The sequence below is a fragment of the Gymnodraco acuticeps genome, unplaced genomic scaffold (genome assembly GCF_902827175.1).
Source record: "Gymnodraco acuticeps unplaced genomic scaffold, fGymAcu1.1, whole genome shotgun sequence".
NCBI classification, from domain to species: domain Eukaryota; kingdom Metazoa; phylum Chordata; class Actinopteri; order Perciformes; family Bathydraconidae; genus Gymnodraco; species Gymnodraco acuticeps.
This window is the reverse complement of record NW_022989768.1, coordinates 6007464-6024017: the sequence shown is the minus strand read 5'-3', so window position 1 is coordinate 6024017 and position 16554 is coordinate 6007464. Positions and strand designations below refer to the sequence as shown.

The 16554-nt window shown below is 41.4% G+C and overlaps 1 protein-coding gene across 15 annotated transcripts in view; it reads right to left on the bottom strand.

The window, feature by feature from the left end:
- The window catches only part of plekha7b (pleckstrin homology domain containing, family A member 7b), a 69728-nt gene that overhangs the window by 28577 nt on the left and 24597 nt on the right, over nucleotides 1-16554 (bottom strand). For 13 of the 15 annotated variants that reach the window (XM_034217613.1, XM_034217634.1, XM_034217718.1 and 10 more), the window contains 4 exons: nucleotides 10356-10439; nucleotides 6663-6774; nucleotides 5305-5409; nucleotides 1782-1854 (listed from right to left, as the gene is read on the bottom strand). In XM_034217613.1, coding sequence (XP_034073504.1) covers nucleotides 1782-1854; nucleotides 5305-5409; nucleotides 6663-6774; nucleotides 10356-10439 — 374 coding nt within the window. Of the gene's footprint in view, nucleotides 1-1781; nucleotides 1855-5304; nucleotides 5410-6662; nucleotides 6775-10355; nucleotides 10440-13725; nucleotides 13805-16554 lie in introns of those variants that run through there. The other 2 variants (XM_034217695.1, XM_034217710.1) reach the window with 2 other exon arrangements.

Genomic DNA, 16554 nt, shown 5'->3' with positions numbered 1-16554 from the left:
TCTAGTCCCTGCTCTAGTCCCTCCTCTAGTCCCTCCTCGAGTCCCCTCGCGAGTCCCCTCTCGAGTCCCCTCTCGAGTTCCCTTCTCTAGTCCCTCCTCTAGGCTCTCCTCTAGTCCCCTCTCCAGTGCCCTCTCTAGTTCCCCTCTCGAGTCCCCTCTCGAGTCCCTTCTCGAGTCACGTCTCAAGTCCCTACCCAATGTCCTGTCCCGTTGGAGGCCCCGTCGACTACTCCTCTGCCGGGGGTCCTACCAATCGTATGTCTGTCCCGTTGGAGGTCCCGCCGTCTACTCTCCTACCGGGGGTCCTGCCAGCTCCTTGTCCTGTCCCGTTGGGGGTCCCGCCGACTACTCTCCTGCCGGGGGTCCTGCCAACCCTTTGTCCTGTCCCGTTGGAGGTCCCGCCGTCTACTCCCCTGCCGGGGGTCCTGCCAGCTCCTTGTCCTGTCTCGTTGGAGGCCCCGCCGACTACTCTCCTGCCGGGGGTCCTGCCAACCCTTTGTCCTGTCCCGTTGGAGGTCCCGCCGTCTACTCTCCTGCCGGGGGTACTGCCAGCGCCTTGTCCTGTCCCGTTGGGAGTCCCGCCGACTACTCTCCTGCCGGGGGTCCTGCCAACCCTACGTCCTGTGCCGATGGAGGTTCCGCTGGGGGTCCTGCCGGCTACATGTCCAGTCCCGTTGGAGGTGTCGCCGACTACTCTCCTGCCGGGGGTCCTGCCAACCCTATGTCCTGTCCCGTTGGAGGTCCCGCCGACTGCCCTCCTGCCGGGGGTCCTGCCAATCCCGTGTCCTGGTCCTCTTCCGTGGGGGATCCTGCCGAGGTCTGTCCCACCAGCTCCGGTTCCTGTCCGGCCGACACCGGGTCCTGCCCGGCCTCCGGCGCTGTCCCGTCAGCGCCTTCCTGCCCGGCCTCCGGAGCTGTCTAGTCTTCACCCTCGATCCCGGCCCCCTGAGAGCCACGGCCTTCACCCTCGAGCCCGGCCCCCTGACTTTTCCGGCCGCGGTCCTCGCCCTCATGCTCGGCCCCCTGAGTTCGCCCGCGGTGGCCTTCGCCCCTCCATAACCCCTACCTTGGACTCTGTCTTGCCCCCGGGCCGTCCGCCCGAGTCCCCCTTCTCGGCTTCTGCCTTGCCGTCCGCCCGAGATCCCTTCCGGATCCTCCGCGGTGCTCCTGGGTTGTCAGCCCAAACCCGTCCTCCTGACCCCCTCCACCCACCCTGGTGGCCCTAGTTTTATGTCCCTCCTCCGGTCCCCCTCCACCCACCCTGATGGACATTGTTTTTTTGGACGTTTATGGGACTGTTTTGGTGTTTTAGGGACGTCTGGAATCCGTCCCTTGAGGGGGGGGTTCTGTTACGATTATTGTGTTATGTCACGTTTTCTATGTCTTGGTTTGGGTGTTTTGCTGTTCTCCCTGTCATGTTTTCCTCTGGGTATATTGTCTGGTCCTTTTCCCTGTGTTTTTCCTCCCGTCGTTAGTTTCCCTGGTGTGTCTAGTTGTCTGATTGGTTTCACCTGTGGCCCTTGTGTTTCTCCTCCCCTGCCCGGCTGTTTCTCGTCTTGTGATTACCCCTCCCTGTATTTAGTCTTGTCTCTTCCTGTGTTCAGTGTCGGTTCGTCTTGTGTCATGACTAGTTCGTCGGTGAGTGTTCTGTTTTGTCTTTGTTTATCACCTAGCCTTGAAATAAAGGAATTTTCACTTTAATCTGCATTTGGGTCCTGCCTGCTTCACACACCGTAACAAATCTTCCCTTAGAGGAGAATGTGAATGTTTCATAGACTCACCTTTGTAGTAGAACAAGCAGTAGTCTGACAAAACAAACCACTTCCTTTTCCACAGTCGCATTCCAGAGCTGTCCTGGAGGTAAAGGGAAGCACAACACACAGCGTGTAAAGAAATCCTCCTCGCAGGAACACATTTCAATTCTCTTTTTCATTAAAAGTGTAGTTCAGGAATGCAGTGACCGTGAGTGGAAAGCAAGGGGGGAGAGAAGGCTTTGTTCATATAATTAAAACAATCAATTTATATAGGTTTATTTTTCATTTGCAGCATTTGGCACAAATCTGCTGTGTCTACATTTAACACGCACATGTGGTCACTTACCCTTGTGATACTATTGTGTGTTAATGTCAGCCTGTCCTCCTACAAAAAACGACCATATAGGTCGATTGTTCAGCAGCTAAATACGACCCAGTCACGTTTTAAAGTGTAGCATCTCTAGTGGTCGTGTAAGAAACAACATGCTCCTGTCGATTGCAAACGCTCCGGAGGGTCGTTTATTCACAAATAACCCTCTCTAGAAAATCCTAAATTGTGGAATAGTTTGGCCATTAAAATGATTTTTTATTAGATTTCTAGTGAGAAGTGTATATTGTACTTTTATAATCTACGTCCAGTGGATGTGTAGGATCTACAGTTTGATAGATATACGAAGATGATTTGAGGTCTCGCCAGGAGAACCTGTACTGTATATGGGGCAGCTTCCATGTAAAGTTAGCGTGGGTGAAAACAGTATTTCCGGTCTCGAAGTTTTCATAATAAAACCGGAAGTATTCACCACACTGTCAAATGATTACACAGTGATATCTCCATTACTCATCCACTAAAAAACATCAGTTTATCCTTGTTAATGACACAATATTGATTGGTTTAAATTGTGTACAATGCTTTTGTGTTTTTAACCTTCAATTCGGATAAACAAATTGTTTGTTCGGAATTTAGACACTACAGAGTTTCCGAAGACACTACACTACCCAGAATCCCCAGCTATCGTTTGGGACTACAACATCCGCCTTGCTTTACAAACCCCGTGATTAGACCTCAAGCTCTGTGATTGGATGTTGGAGTGGCAGTGCGACAAGGTTATGCCGAGTGTCAAACAGCTCTTCGAAATGGAATGGAACCACGCCAGACTATCCAAAACTGGAGTTGGACGGGTCCAGCCCAGCCCAGCCCCCCAGAATTACACATGCTGGCTATTGTGTGTTTTGCAACATGTTCTATGGCACGTCTCTACTGGGAATTGTACTTTTAAAAGACGTTTTCGTATTTCCCACAATTAGAAGTTGCCAGTATTAAACTGTATACATCCCTGGAGATTTAGGGGATACGAAACACATTGGTGTTATCAAATTTAAAACATATAATTAATACATGGGTGAAAATTGCTTGTGCCCATAATGGGCAGCATTAATATACCCACATGACAGCTAAGGTCAGAAGAGCTTTATTTAACAGCTGGTCTTATGTCTGTGACCCCTCCTGTTGTTAATTGATAAGCCTGAAACATGCACTTGTCAAGATTCAGATGCACATTTAGAAAATATGGCAGTAGCCATCGATCATCTTAAGATAAGTTACTTTAGTTATCCCAAGTTGGGAAATGTTTTTGTTACAGCAGCATGTACTACTTTGTTCTACTCCACTACAATTCAGAGGTCAACCTGGTATTTTTACTCTACATTTATTTTTGTTACTTTGCAGATTCTGATTAATGATGTGAAATATAAACAACCCTTAAATCAGACTTTAGTTACACCTGAGTAAAATACAGCCTTATCAGTTTGTCTGTTTTGCACATCCTCCTGTTAATATCTTTGGACGTCCTGCACTAAACTGTTTTATTGTACAGATCACTACAGTATCTTCTTGATATTTTCTATTCTATATTTCTATCATTGACCCCTATTTTGTATGTAGGCTACTCTTAATATTTAAATGTTTTCATCAAATATAACTTATTCAACAACTAAATTCAATAACGTGCTTTAACCACTAGGAGGTGCGGTTTAAAAAACCAGTGGTCTAGTTAATAAAACATAATATCAAACATAAGACTATTCACTTTATTGTGAAATTAAAACAGAACGGTAAAGGAGAATACAGTTTCAGTCTCTCGATGTGAAGCTTATGCATTGTACCATGAACTTGTATAGACCTGTAACAGTCAACTGCATGAGGAGTTGGAAAGGTAGTTCAGAAAATCAGTAATATCTTTAAAAACTACAAAAAAGTCCCTTTCTTTCAGCTGTGCACCGTTATGGTGTAAATACAGACTATCTACTTATTGGATCAAATATAAAAGTCAGCCGAATTAGTGATGATACTGCAAGGAGACGTATTGTGTGAAAATAAATGGAAGATGTTGTTTAATTGTTGATATATTTATGGTCCACGTCACGTATTCAGTTTTGGCGGCATCTCTTCCAGTTTGTCAAAAGGTCTTCTGATCAGGGCTCTATAAATAAATATCTACGGCAGATATGTAATATTTAATGCAGCCGAACCGTGTATTACAATGCCGTTATGTGATGACTTTCAAAGAGAAAAGCAAGAACACTCGGAATAAACTATTATTATTATTTTAAATGTTTTCCGATTTCATATCACATAAACACCATATCCCGACGTGCATTGCGGCGTGATTTTAGCCTATCAAAACCTCTGAAAAAAGAAATGTGTCTCTCAGAATCGAAAGAGAAAAACCTATGGGAAAAACACAAAAGCATTGTACACAATTTAAACCAATTAATGTTGTATAATTAACTAGGATAAACTGATGTTTTTTAGTGGATGAGTACTGCAGATATCACTGTTAAATCATTTGATCATTGGTTTTATTATGAAAACGTTGAGACCGGAAATACTGTTTTCAACCCGTAACTTTACATGGAAGCTTGCCGCATATACACGTTCTCCTGACGAAACCTCAAATCATCTTCGTAATATCTATCAAACTATAGATCCTACATAACGACTGGACGTGGATTCTAAAAGTACAATATATACTTCTCGCTAGAAATCTAATCATAAAGCGTTTTAATGGCCAAACTATCCTACAATTTAGGATTTTACAGAGGGTTATTTGTGAATAAACAACCCTCTGTAACGTTTGCATTCAACGGGAGCACTAGAGGCCGACAACTTTAAAACGTAATTATAGGTCGTATTAAGCGCTTGAACAAACGACATATTTGGTCGTAATAAGGGCTTAAACAATCGACCCATTTGGTCGTATGAGTTGGAGGACTTGTTGGTTAATGTAAAGCACTTTGAATAGCCTCTGTGTCTGAAAATGTGCTATATAAATAAACTAACCTTAACTAACCTTACTCTGAGTTTGGACAGGAATGTGTGTGTGTCTTACACCTTAAGTAAGATTTGTAAGGGCTATCTGAGAATTCAACTTGTAAAGGTTATATTTAATAGATTATTCAACTCTACACCAAGTTCTCACACATTCTCCTTTTCACGGCAGATGGGGTCTTTCTTTAAGACTAACAATAAAGCAGAGGAACACCAGCTCACCTGTTTATAGAGCCAGCCTCTCACCACCACTGGGATGTTGAGATTTCTTTTGATAGCATGATCCCTCTTGCCAAAACTGTGTACTTTTCCCAATCCTCTGGAGCCCTGTAGAAATCATTAAAAAAAGAGTTGATTATGTGGGGGCTTTACTGAAGAACTGTAATCCAATTTACTTTGCTTACCTGAGATAAAACATAGTATTTAGTAGAAAGTAGAACTGTGTAAAAATAAGGAAAAAATAACTTTCCTGGAACTCCATTCTTCTAACACTCATGAGGAAAAAGGAAATACCAACTGGTTACTCCTGTGGATGTGTGCATCCATTTATAATCAGGCATATTTTTAGACAAGGCCATTTCAGACTACATTTTTTTGATAGTACTTTTTCAGGTGCATTTCTACTGAAATACCTGGGTATGTCGGGTTGACCAGCTGGCTAAAAAAAGACACAAATGTTGAAGGGACAAATACCTCGTACAGAGTCATAAATATGACATGTTTTAATCAGACAAAATGAAAAAACACCAAAGGGTAAAGTGAGTCAATCACACAAATAATGACATATAAAAAGTGTTATTCTTTACATTATCTGGTTATCTGATAATAAATTGGTCCATAAAATGCCAGGAAAATTAGTTAAGAATGTATTCTATAAAAGCCAAGGAAACTTCTTCAATATTGCGATATTGTCAGATCCACACGATGCGTACTGTACTACTACATGAGACAAGAAAAGCAGCAAGGTTAACATTTAAAGGGCCATACAATTGTTTGGCATTTCACATTTAAAAATGTTATAAAAGTTTAATCAATTATCAAAAGTGTTTGTATTAAATATTTCTAAATTGAATAATTGCTTTTTGAAAACTATTGCAAAGTAAGAGAATAAAAAGAAAATTGCAAAAAAACGTCTTTATAGTTCAGTTGTATTGAAACATTGACAAAGTGTGTCACATATTTAGTGTAAAAAACATGGTGTCAGCAAAAATGTCCATGATCACTGTGGAAACACCAGCAAGTGTTTTGCAAAGATGCATTCTGTACACCAGACCCCTTTCCAGTCCCTGAGGATGTGCATCTGAGTTGTATTCTGCTTGTGTACATCATTTCTATTTGTGGCCAATAATCAGAATTAGATCATGTCTAGGGTTGATTGAACCAGTTTATCAACAAAAGCATTAGCAAACATCAAGAGAGTTCCTAAAGATATTCACTAACCCAAGAAGAATTGTTGCTTAGTTAGGATAACATTTTGAGTTTGAAAGAAACATTTAGATTTTCTATGAAAAAATCATTGGATAGTTAAAACTGACAAGAAAATGACAACAGACTTTGTGAAGACAATCACTGATCCTCACCTTTGACACTGAGCTGGCCTCCACTGCTGCTGGGGTCACAGCCTTGGAGGCGTCTGTGACCATGCCCGGGGATCTCTGATTGGCCGCTGACTTGGACATACGGGCTTCTATCCTACAGTAGAAAAGGTAGCAGACGACAAGATCAGTAACACGAACAGGATGAGAAGCATTTGACAGTGATATTCCTTCTTAATTCGTCGGACCAACTACAGATACTAAGGGAAACAGAGCACACCCCGCTGCTGAGCTTTCACATATAAAGGATATGACTATTTCCTGACACCACCACGCGACCTGTCACAGCCAATGGCTCTCCGGTGGATCTGTTAACTGGGGAGGATTTGTGTGCCAAACACTCCAGTGACCCTTGTCAGACACATCGTACACACACACCCAGATCAGAAAATCAACCACACCCTCTTTTTGAAAAATCTGTTCCCATTACCATCACACACAATCTATTTTAAACTATCAACAATACACACACACACACACAGCTTCTATCCACATCGCACCTCACATTTCCTCATTACCTCATGATATCACTATGAATACAGAGAAGTCAACATGAGAATTAAGCTTAGTTGAAATCAAAGTTTGGGTGTCAAGTGACAATTATTGTTATTGATTTCATTACAAAGAAGGTATTAAGGCCTAAAACAACCTTTGTTTACACTGTACATTTCTGTTCTCATGTAGCAATACTATTTCAAAGACTTTATTCCCAGGCTGAAGAAACTTGTACTTCGTGCTCAAAAAGAGATGCATCATAGATAGTGCTGAAAATGGAGCCATGATCAGTTTGATTTAACAAAGTCCCAAAAATGTATCTCAGGAATTGTACTCTGTTCTGATAACAAAGCCGTTCCAGCTGATATTTAATGTGGACTTTGTGTAAACCTCCAGAGAACTGAACCATAAAACTATGCAGACCAATGGATTCAAATGAAGTGACTGTAATAAACCTGGAAACAACCTCATATTATGATTGTTCAATAGCACTTGTGTTATTAATTAATTAATTAATTGTATGACTATGAATACATCACTTTAAACGTATAGTAATTCATTACGCAACATTTGTAAAAATCATCTGCACCTAGTTAGCCAGCAAAAGTGTCCGGCAACTGTCCAGGACTTAGCAGAGCCTCTTCCTGACTGAGTGAACTTACAAAAGGAAACCATGTGTGACCTGCCTCTCTGGCAACACTGCTGCTAGCCTCTGCATTGTTCCTGCAAAGGGGCTAAATGCAGCACTACCCTGTTGTTTTTTCCTGCGTTGTGTTGCTGTAAAACACAGAAGCTGAGGAAAAGATGATAAGCTAGAGGTGTTTGTCCGTAAATAAAAAGTTGGTAAACAAGAAGAAAAAGAGAGAGACCACAGTGGAACAAACCTACAGTGTCTGCACTCAAAGCTTGGACAGCAGCCAGCATTTTTACAGGATGCTTCTGTCCTATCAAGGGGACACTTTCTGCTGTTTTATGTGAAGTTTTCATACTGTTTACCACAACTGTCATTGGAACAGTTCCTCTGGAGATTTGTTGTGGCATGTGGTTGAGAGGAGTGATATTTCACATAACGTAGTGTAGTAGGGGGAAAAACACTAAGCTCCATCTCACTCAGCTTCTCTGGCTACTGTATGATCGAAATGAGGGCATATTTGACATGTTTTAATCCTTTAAGGCACTGGGAACACACGGGTGAGTTGACGAATTGATCATAGTGTGATAATCTATAACAAAGGCAAAGCCTCCAGGCCATCAAAGCACAGGCTGATCGACCCCGCCATGGGGAAGGACCTCCTGAAGCTCTATTTCCTTCTCGCTCTGTCCTCAATCCGATACGGGTCTCCAGGGAACACACTGAGGTTCTCCTTACTTGGAGGGCAGTCAATGATTCATGGAAGAAACCAACTTGCTTTTCAGATATCATTATACACAGAATAATCCGATAACATCCCCGTTAAAGTTAACAGAAGCAACATTTGCTACAGGAATGTCTGTGTATCAAACATTAGAAATCAAGGCTGCAACCCAGCTTTTACACTCTAACTAAACTCCAAAACTGCTTTGTGATAAAAAGGGTGCAAGAGAGAGGCCCCAAGTATGCGTCAATACAGCAAAAAGACATGGTTTGAAGGAAAGTGTACACAACATGTAGTAGTGTGTGTGTACTGCAGAGAGGATTGGATTAGATGCTAGAGGTAAAATAGCTGCTTAAAATCCACTTACACTGAGTTGACCCATATGCACAAAATATGTTATTTTTCAACTCTCCTCCTTCAGACAACTGAAGATAAATGCTAAAAGATAACATACCTAGGGAAATACTGGAAAGGATGTAACCAGTTGGACAGACTACTTTAAATGTTAACATGTACTGACAAACGTATCTTTCTCAGTCATCAATATCTCTGATGAACAGAGAACGTTACTGACCTCTAACGATGATAAAAAATAGAACATATCACAGGAGATGTGTTTAACTCATGGGATGTGTTTACTGTGGCTTAGCTTAAGTAAGAGAAAGTGTGGATATATGCTCAGCCTAAAACTGTAAGAAGATCTACCAAATCTAAATAAGAATAGACTATGTTTTGTAACTTTTGCCTGCTCCTCTCATATCATACTTGTCATGTTGTTAAAAGAGGTGAATAAAACTGATGATATTTGACCATAGTGTGACTGGCATGTCACATTAAAAGAACAATGATTTCAACGGTGAAATATGCAAGTAAGGCAACTGTAACTTTAAAGCATCTTGATGATATACAAATCCCTGGCTCAACAGAACTTAAAGGCATTGCTTTAACAGAACATATTTTAATTAGTGGGAGTGTGAAGGTCACATGCTTGTATCTAAACCTGCATTTGCCTTAAGTGGAATCTGTGCTATGCATGATCATATTACACCAGCCAGCTTAAATACTATCAGACACCTGCTGTTTTATATTGTGCTCTCAACCTGCCGTGCAGCTTTGACGGCTTTGCAGTGTGAGTTTCACATAATGACATAAAGCAACAATAATAAATACAACTGCCATGCCATGGCGTTGTACAGTTTACGGCAGCAAATAAAACAACTCAATGTTACCTCTTATTTCAAAGACTTGTTGGAGAGAATTGCTTGCCATAGAGAGATATTTGGGGATATTCTGTCAATGCTGGTAAAAAAGTCAGAAGCACAACGCAAGGTTTCATTTTTATAACTTCAACTATAGTGAGAAAAATGGCCTAAATGGACCAGGAGGAAATATAATAAATAACTTGGCTGATTGTTGAGGAGACAGATTCATGACACCAGATGTGATATTAACACAGTCAAAAGCGTATATGGGTGTCAGTCATCCCATTACCATAAATTCCATTAGGCAATAATTTTAAGAATAATACTGATGAGTCCCTGGGATCCAAAGCCACTGACGAGTGAGTGCAGTCAGTTATAAATGCCATGATGGTAATGAATACATTCAATATGATGACAACTATTACAATGCTCATCCAATTACCTGAAACTGACTGTACTGTTGAATAGACATCCTCCCCCACCCCCCTCATAATAGATTTCATCAGGGAGGGTGATTTCCCAGTCTATTTCTGGACTCCAGTCCAACCGCATGACCTTGAACTCACCTATCTGTACATTTAAGCATGCAGAGTATGCATCATTACTGGGGAAAAAGAGTGACTCACCTGTCTTGAAGTGTGTATTCTGTGTTTTCAGGGGATATCTGTCCTGTGACAGGGTGCCGAAATGATGTAGCCCTCAGGTTGTGGCTGCAGGACAGAGAGAGATTGAAAATAGTGAGGTTGAGAGGAAACAGACACTAAGGGAGGGAAACAAATAGTATCAAATCCACACAGCTGTGTTTCTATACAAAACCACATTACGATTTGCTTACAATGAATGCCTCAGTCAACTGTAATAAATGGAGAGAAATAAAGCACTGCAGCCAGATCAGCTCTCTCAGCACTCTTCCTCAGCTAGCTTACCAGGCCTTACTGTTTTCTGTTAGATGAGCGCATTCATTGCTTTAACAAGAGCATTTATGCATGTTACTGTCACAGGATAGAATACCAAACATACAAGCTGCTAGGGGGGCTGGTGATGGTGTTTGGACTTTAATATATTAGGCTTTGACTCTACTTGTATTTGTTGTCTATCATATATTCATGCGTGACTAGGCAAGGACATGATTTGGGTTTTTCTACTGTTTACAACTAAATCTAAGAAAATGAGCGAGAGCGAAGTGAGCTATTTCTATACATTTATCATTTGTCAAATACACTGATAAGGGTCTACAGCCAGAAACAACCTCTGGTCGGACACATTGAAGCACATTTCTTCCGTAAGTTGTAGTTAGAATGTGTTTGTTGTGGTTTATATAGAAATACAGCAGCTGAGGCTTCAATCATTCGTTGTGTTTGGCTTTCCATTTATTTAGTTTCTCAAAAGTTTAACACAAAACCGCTCTACTGCAGAGTGCCTGCAAGGTGGATGGCTCTCAGTTAGCTGCCACTGTTACTCAGTACTGCCATCAATTATTCCCTGGAACTTTGACACTTGAGAAACTGTTGGAATTGTATTGCATATATAAATTGTATATAAATTATACAGAGCTTTAAAAACCAAATACATTATACAGTGTAATTGTATGGAAACATATATCAACAAAGACCTGTGTGTTTCATACTCAGGTGGACAACATGAGTATAATCTGACTTATTTGTCCCATTCAGGTGGCTTGAAAATATGGATAGTGGGACAGTGTGTGATAATATACTGAACTGCACTATTATGCTTTCAAGCCTGGCGTTTGTCATTGCGGTTTTTTTAATCCCCATAACCCTTTTTTTCCCATCACCATCATCCACAATCTATCACAGCAGAAAAAAAACCACTATTCTTCAACAGAAGCTTTGAAATACAGCTACAGTAAAGCCATAGAATAAATAGTGCTGCTCTGCAGAGGCTAAATCTATATGTCGTTTTTTCTCAAACATACACCGTGGTAAAGGTAAATAGATAAACAGTATTTACCCTACCTCTATATTAATTGTGCCATAGGTAAATAAATTACTATTTATCCAGAATTAAGAGGTGAACATTCTGAGGGGGCAGCTGCAAAATGTCAGGACTATAAAGGTGCAGAATGAAATCCAGAGAAGGTGGTGCCTCACTGCAACACCATGCAGCAAAAGGAGGGGGAGAGGAACTGAGCAGGGTGAAAAGATTTACGAGTTGACATTAAAGAAAAGTTCAAGAGGGAGCACTAAACAGGAATGATGCTCAGTATTTGTGCACGCACAAACAACATACCATCACATTTAAACAATCATACATCCATGTAAAACAGCTCTCACACACACACACACACACAGGCAGGCAGGGCCAGGCTTGTTCCTGGTAACAACTCATAATTTGCTGAGCTGCACTGGACACATACAGCAGTGCACCAGCATCCCCTGTTAATTAGGAATCTGCATTCTTTGAGGCTTTTGTTTTAGCCGCATTACTTCCGAACTATTTGTCATGGAATTTGCAGCATCCCCAGTTAGTCTACAAACACTGCAGCACAGAAGGTCTACTTGTTTGCTGAAAGCAAGCTACCATCCACACTTGTGACAATATTGTCCCAAAGGGGAAAATGAACTCTTGCTGCAGAGGAACTGAATCACACAGCTTTCTTCTTAATATACTGAAGAATCCACTTTGTTTTCACTGTCACATGTAGATACTACAATCTAATGTCACAAATGTGATGCTCTATATTGACTGTGTATACATCATTAGTTGTCTTATTACATTACTCAAGGTGAAAACAAGAAATACTTTGAAATAATCTCTGCTTCTAGATTCATGTCTTCAACCCTATGAGTACAGTATATTTGAGTACAGTTTCCCTGAATCATTCACAATAGCAGCAGTTCTAATCAGCAACTTGTGTTTCCGAGTATGTATTTAATATTTCCTCAGACCAAAAGATGGAAGGGTCAGAAAAACATTCCCCTCTTAACAGAGATGTTCACATCTCTTAACACAGTTACATACAGCACTTATCCTGACAGAAGTTCCAACAACCAACAGATCAATCTTTAAGTACATTCTTTCCCACAAACAGGCACTGCCTTACACCACTTGCTTACACCATATGTTACAGGGCCCCAAACACTAACCATCAGGTCAAGTAAAGTTTATGCTTCCATCAGGCCAGATAAAGATGAGAAAGAATGAGTGGCATCCCTACTTGAGGAGAGGCTCAAGAGGGCTTTTCCTTAATGTAGCAGTGTTTACATGTAGAGATCAAGTGTCACTACTAAGTTAACAACACTTCAACTCTAAAATGTGATAAAAGATGCCACCTCGTCCATCACTTTTTACCTATTCCATTACCATGTACAACTATGTATAAAGCAGAAATAGCAGTTTTGTGAACACTCATTTTACTTGTGCATAAACCTTTACAGAAGAGAATTAAATAGGGCACATTTAACCGTGAATAAAGAGGAAAATGAGAATAGGGTGGTGACCTGGTTTATGTTTTAGCCAGGGCTTCTCAAAAGAAATATGCAGGTAAAACAGCACTGCAGCTCAAATCATAAAACTCTCGCTCTCCCTCAATTCTGCAACACTGGAGTCCACACTTCAGCCCTGGCATGCTCTATTATTATGTTGTCTTTAGCAGAACAAGAGGCTCAGAGTAATCCCTGTCCAACACGGGGCTAAGTCCAGCAAGCAAGGGGCAGTAGGGGCAAGGCTATGTGGTGTGAACACCTCTCTCTTTCTTCCTTACACAAATAGCAACACACTAAGGCTCCAAACTGCCTTACAACTCACATCACAATTGGTAAACACACTCTCCACACACAGTCTGTATCTATTCACCCCACTCTCACTCAGAAAAAAAAGTCCCTGTGGAGAAAAATAAAACTCCCCAAACTGCACCCGCTACTAGCGCAGATCGCCCTGCTTCTGTTCGCTACCTACTGCTCTGCTGTATCATCACAGTGGAGACACAGTCCCACCTACATGCCATGAGGGTGAATCAGCTGCTAGACTCACTGTGGTGCTGCAGCTCACGGATATCCTCTCGGCATTATCAGGGAAAGAGGAAGATGCAGATAGTGTCTCTCGTGGAGAGCAGCTGGCAACCGCAAAAAGCAGAGTAAAGAGGGGCCAGCAGGATGAGAGCAGGGGGGGGGGGAGCTCCTTATCTCTGCTGTCTCCTGCGCGAGCGTGCTTTCTAGGAGAGATCCACGCTTGCCGGTTAGATGGTAGAGATGTAAAACCCTCCCATCAGGGGAATACCTCAGATGTTATCAGATCCTCCTCCCTTTGCATTTTCTACTTCACTCTGTTCTCTCACCTGTCACTCCTTTCTTCCAATAATTTAATTTCACGCTAATAATCTCTTTCAAGCAAAGTTACGTCATTAATCGAGTCTTGTGAAAACGGTCTATTTTACTCCGTTGTGAAAAAGGTTCCATTTTAGTGCATTTGGGGTTAGGGCTTGCTACTGCTGTCAAAATAACTTCACTAATGAAATCGTCTGAAGTTTAGTTGGTAAGCATTTGTCACATAGGTGTGTACCTCTGAAATCCTCTGAGTGGCAGCATTGCAACAAGTTGGCATGTGGATGTTTAGCTTTTTCTCAATCCGTATGATAATGTCCTTTGACCAAAGGACCCTCACTAATGAGTGGAGTATTAAAAGCATGATCCAGAAATAGATTGAAACTTGTAAAAACATTTGAACTTTTTAGGCCCCTTTAACAGCACCACAAGGTCATTAATTGGTGGCTTCTTTTGAAGCACTGGTTTACCAGTGACATTGACCTGTGACCTATTCTAAGAGGGAATTGAAATCCCAAGTAAAGTGGCCCAGAGGAGCAGGTGGTGACACCGTAAATGTAGGCCTGAGGTGAATATTGAATCTGACAAACAACCATGGACAGGGGAGCAAGCTTATGCCTCATTTCTTTCCAACACGTAGTTAATTAAGAAGCATTTTAATTCAAATACATTCCCACAATGTGATTCAGAAAAAAATTAGTGCCAACCCACGGGGAAGCACATAAACAAGAGCTCTTAGGGCAAAGCAATTACTTTTAGCGCTATGAACACGGGCATGAAGAGCCTCTTGTCTCCCTTTATGTGGTCATTTTAATAAGCATCACAGCATCAATGTGGTGTCGAAAAACTCAAGAAGAAGAAAGGCTTCACGCCGAGCCAATAACCGGCCGGTAAGATCACCTGTTACTTCTCTGTAGGCTCAGCGTGACATTAATCTGTTGCTTTTTGATCCTTTTACTGTTGAGAATAGAACAATAAGGCAACACATTAGTTAGTTTATTATAAACATAGACAGTCAGGGTGTTTTTTTACAGTTTTAATTAAATGTATTATTATTATTATTATTATTATGATATTATTAAACTCATATCTTGAACAGTGTAGTATTATAAACGTCAGATAGTAACCTTTATTTAGACTTTCATTGTAGCTCTGAAGTAAACCACAAATCAATCTTCTTCAGTGAAACCTCTAATCACCGGAGAACAATCAACGGAAATCATTTACTTCAGGGCTTCTGACTTCATATCAAGACCAACTCAATTAGCTGTAACAAGTGTTTAATTAATATCATCAGTAAGCCGTTAATACTCAGATGATGTGCTTCTGCATAGTCAAACAAATAAGCAAAAAACAAACCAAAGAAGGGCCGCAACACATGAGGTTAAATGAGGTGCCATAAATTAATACTGAACTCTGTATTGACACTCTGTCATTTCTGTGTGAAAGAAACACACCCCTGGAAGCGTGAATGTGTGACAGGACATTACAGTGTGAGAGAGATACATATTATAGACCTCCAGAAACACCCTGTTATATCTCTGGCCTGGTAGGCAAAACATAATTAAGCCGTAATACAGCAATTTGTGCCGTGGTATATCCGCACACACGGAGCCATTAAGGAGATAAGCATTCTGCAGCAGGATTCTCACATGTTGACTGACCTTTATCACTTTCATTGCAGAGCATTGCAGCAGCATCGCTCCACTTCATTTCCCTGACATTTGTGGAGGGATTATCTAGGCACTTTATCCAAAGAGTTATTGGCAGATTCCACTGTCAATCAGTATGCAAATGAGGGGACACATTTCACCCTGACTTTTCCCTGTCATCACACTTATTGACTTCTATAATGATCATTGTCGTCTTTGTTTACAGCTGCAGAAACTCTGAGTTGACGGGACAACACAATGATTACAGCCGTACTGAAGAACAGTTATACCTCTTCCTTTATGCATGTATAGTAGACTATAATAGCATCAATGGAACAAGAAAACCCTGGTAGACACTTTTATTTTTATGGAGTGTACAAACCACTCAAGCAGCACTGGACAGAGCGGCAAACAGGTTCAAACAACTCAAACAGGTGCAAGGCCTGGCCAGTGTTTATACCCCTGTTAGACAGAAGGTTTGGCAGAAATTGAAAGAGCTGTCACCCTATTAACATTCAACACACACACAGATCTGACACAGCACATTTCAATGCAGTCACGACAGCCCTTCAGGCCAGGCCGTTCCAAAACATAAGCAAGGCAACAGCTAATTGCATTGCTGTGAATGCAAGAAAGGCCTGTGTTAGACCAATAACACATCATTAGGATGCAAGGAAACACTCGGCAAACAAAAAACTGAAACTCTGAGAGAAATAATGATATCCTGGATCCTGGTACGTTAACTTCAATATTTTGCCAAAGATAAATCTTTAAAAACATGTCATTGTATGCCTGTACAATTGGACATTTTTAATGCGGCTTTTACACCAGCGCTTTTCCCTTTCTAGCTCCGAGCGGGAGCTTTTCTGGTTCAGCTCCGGTTTCCC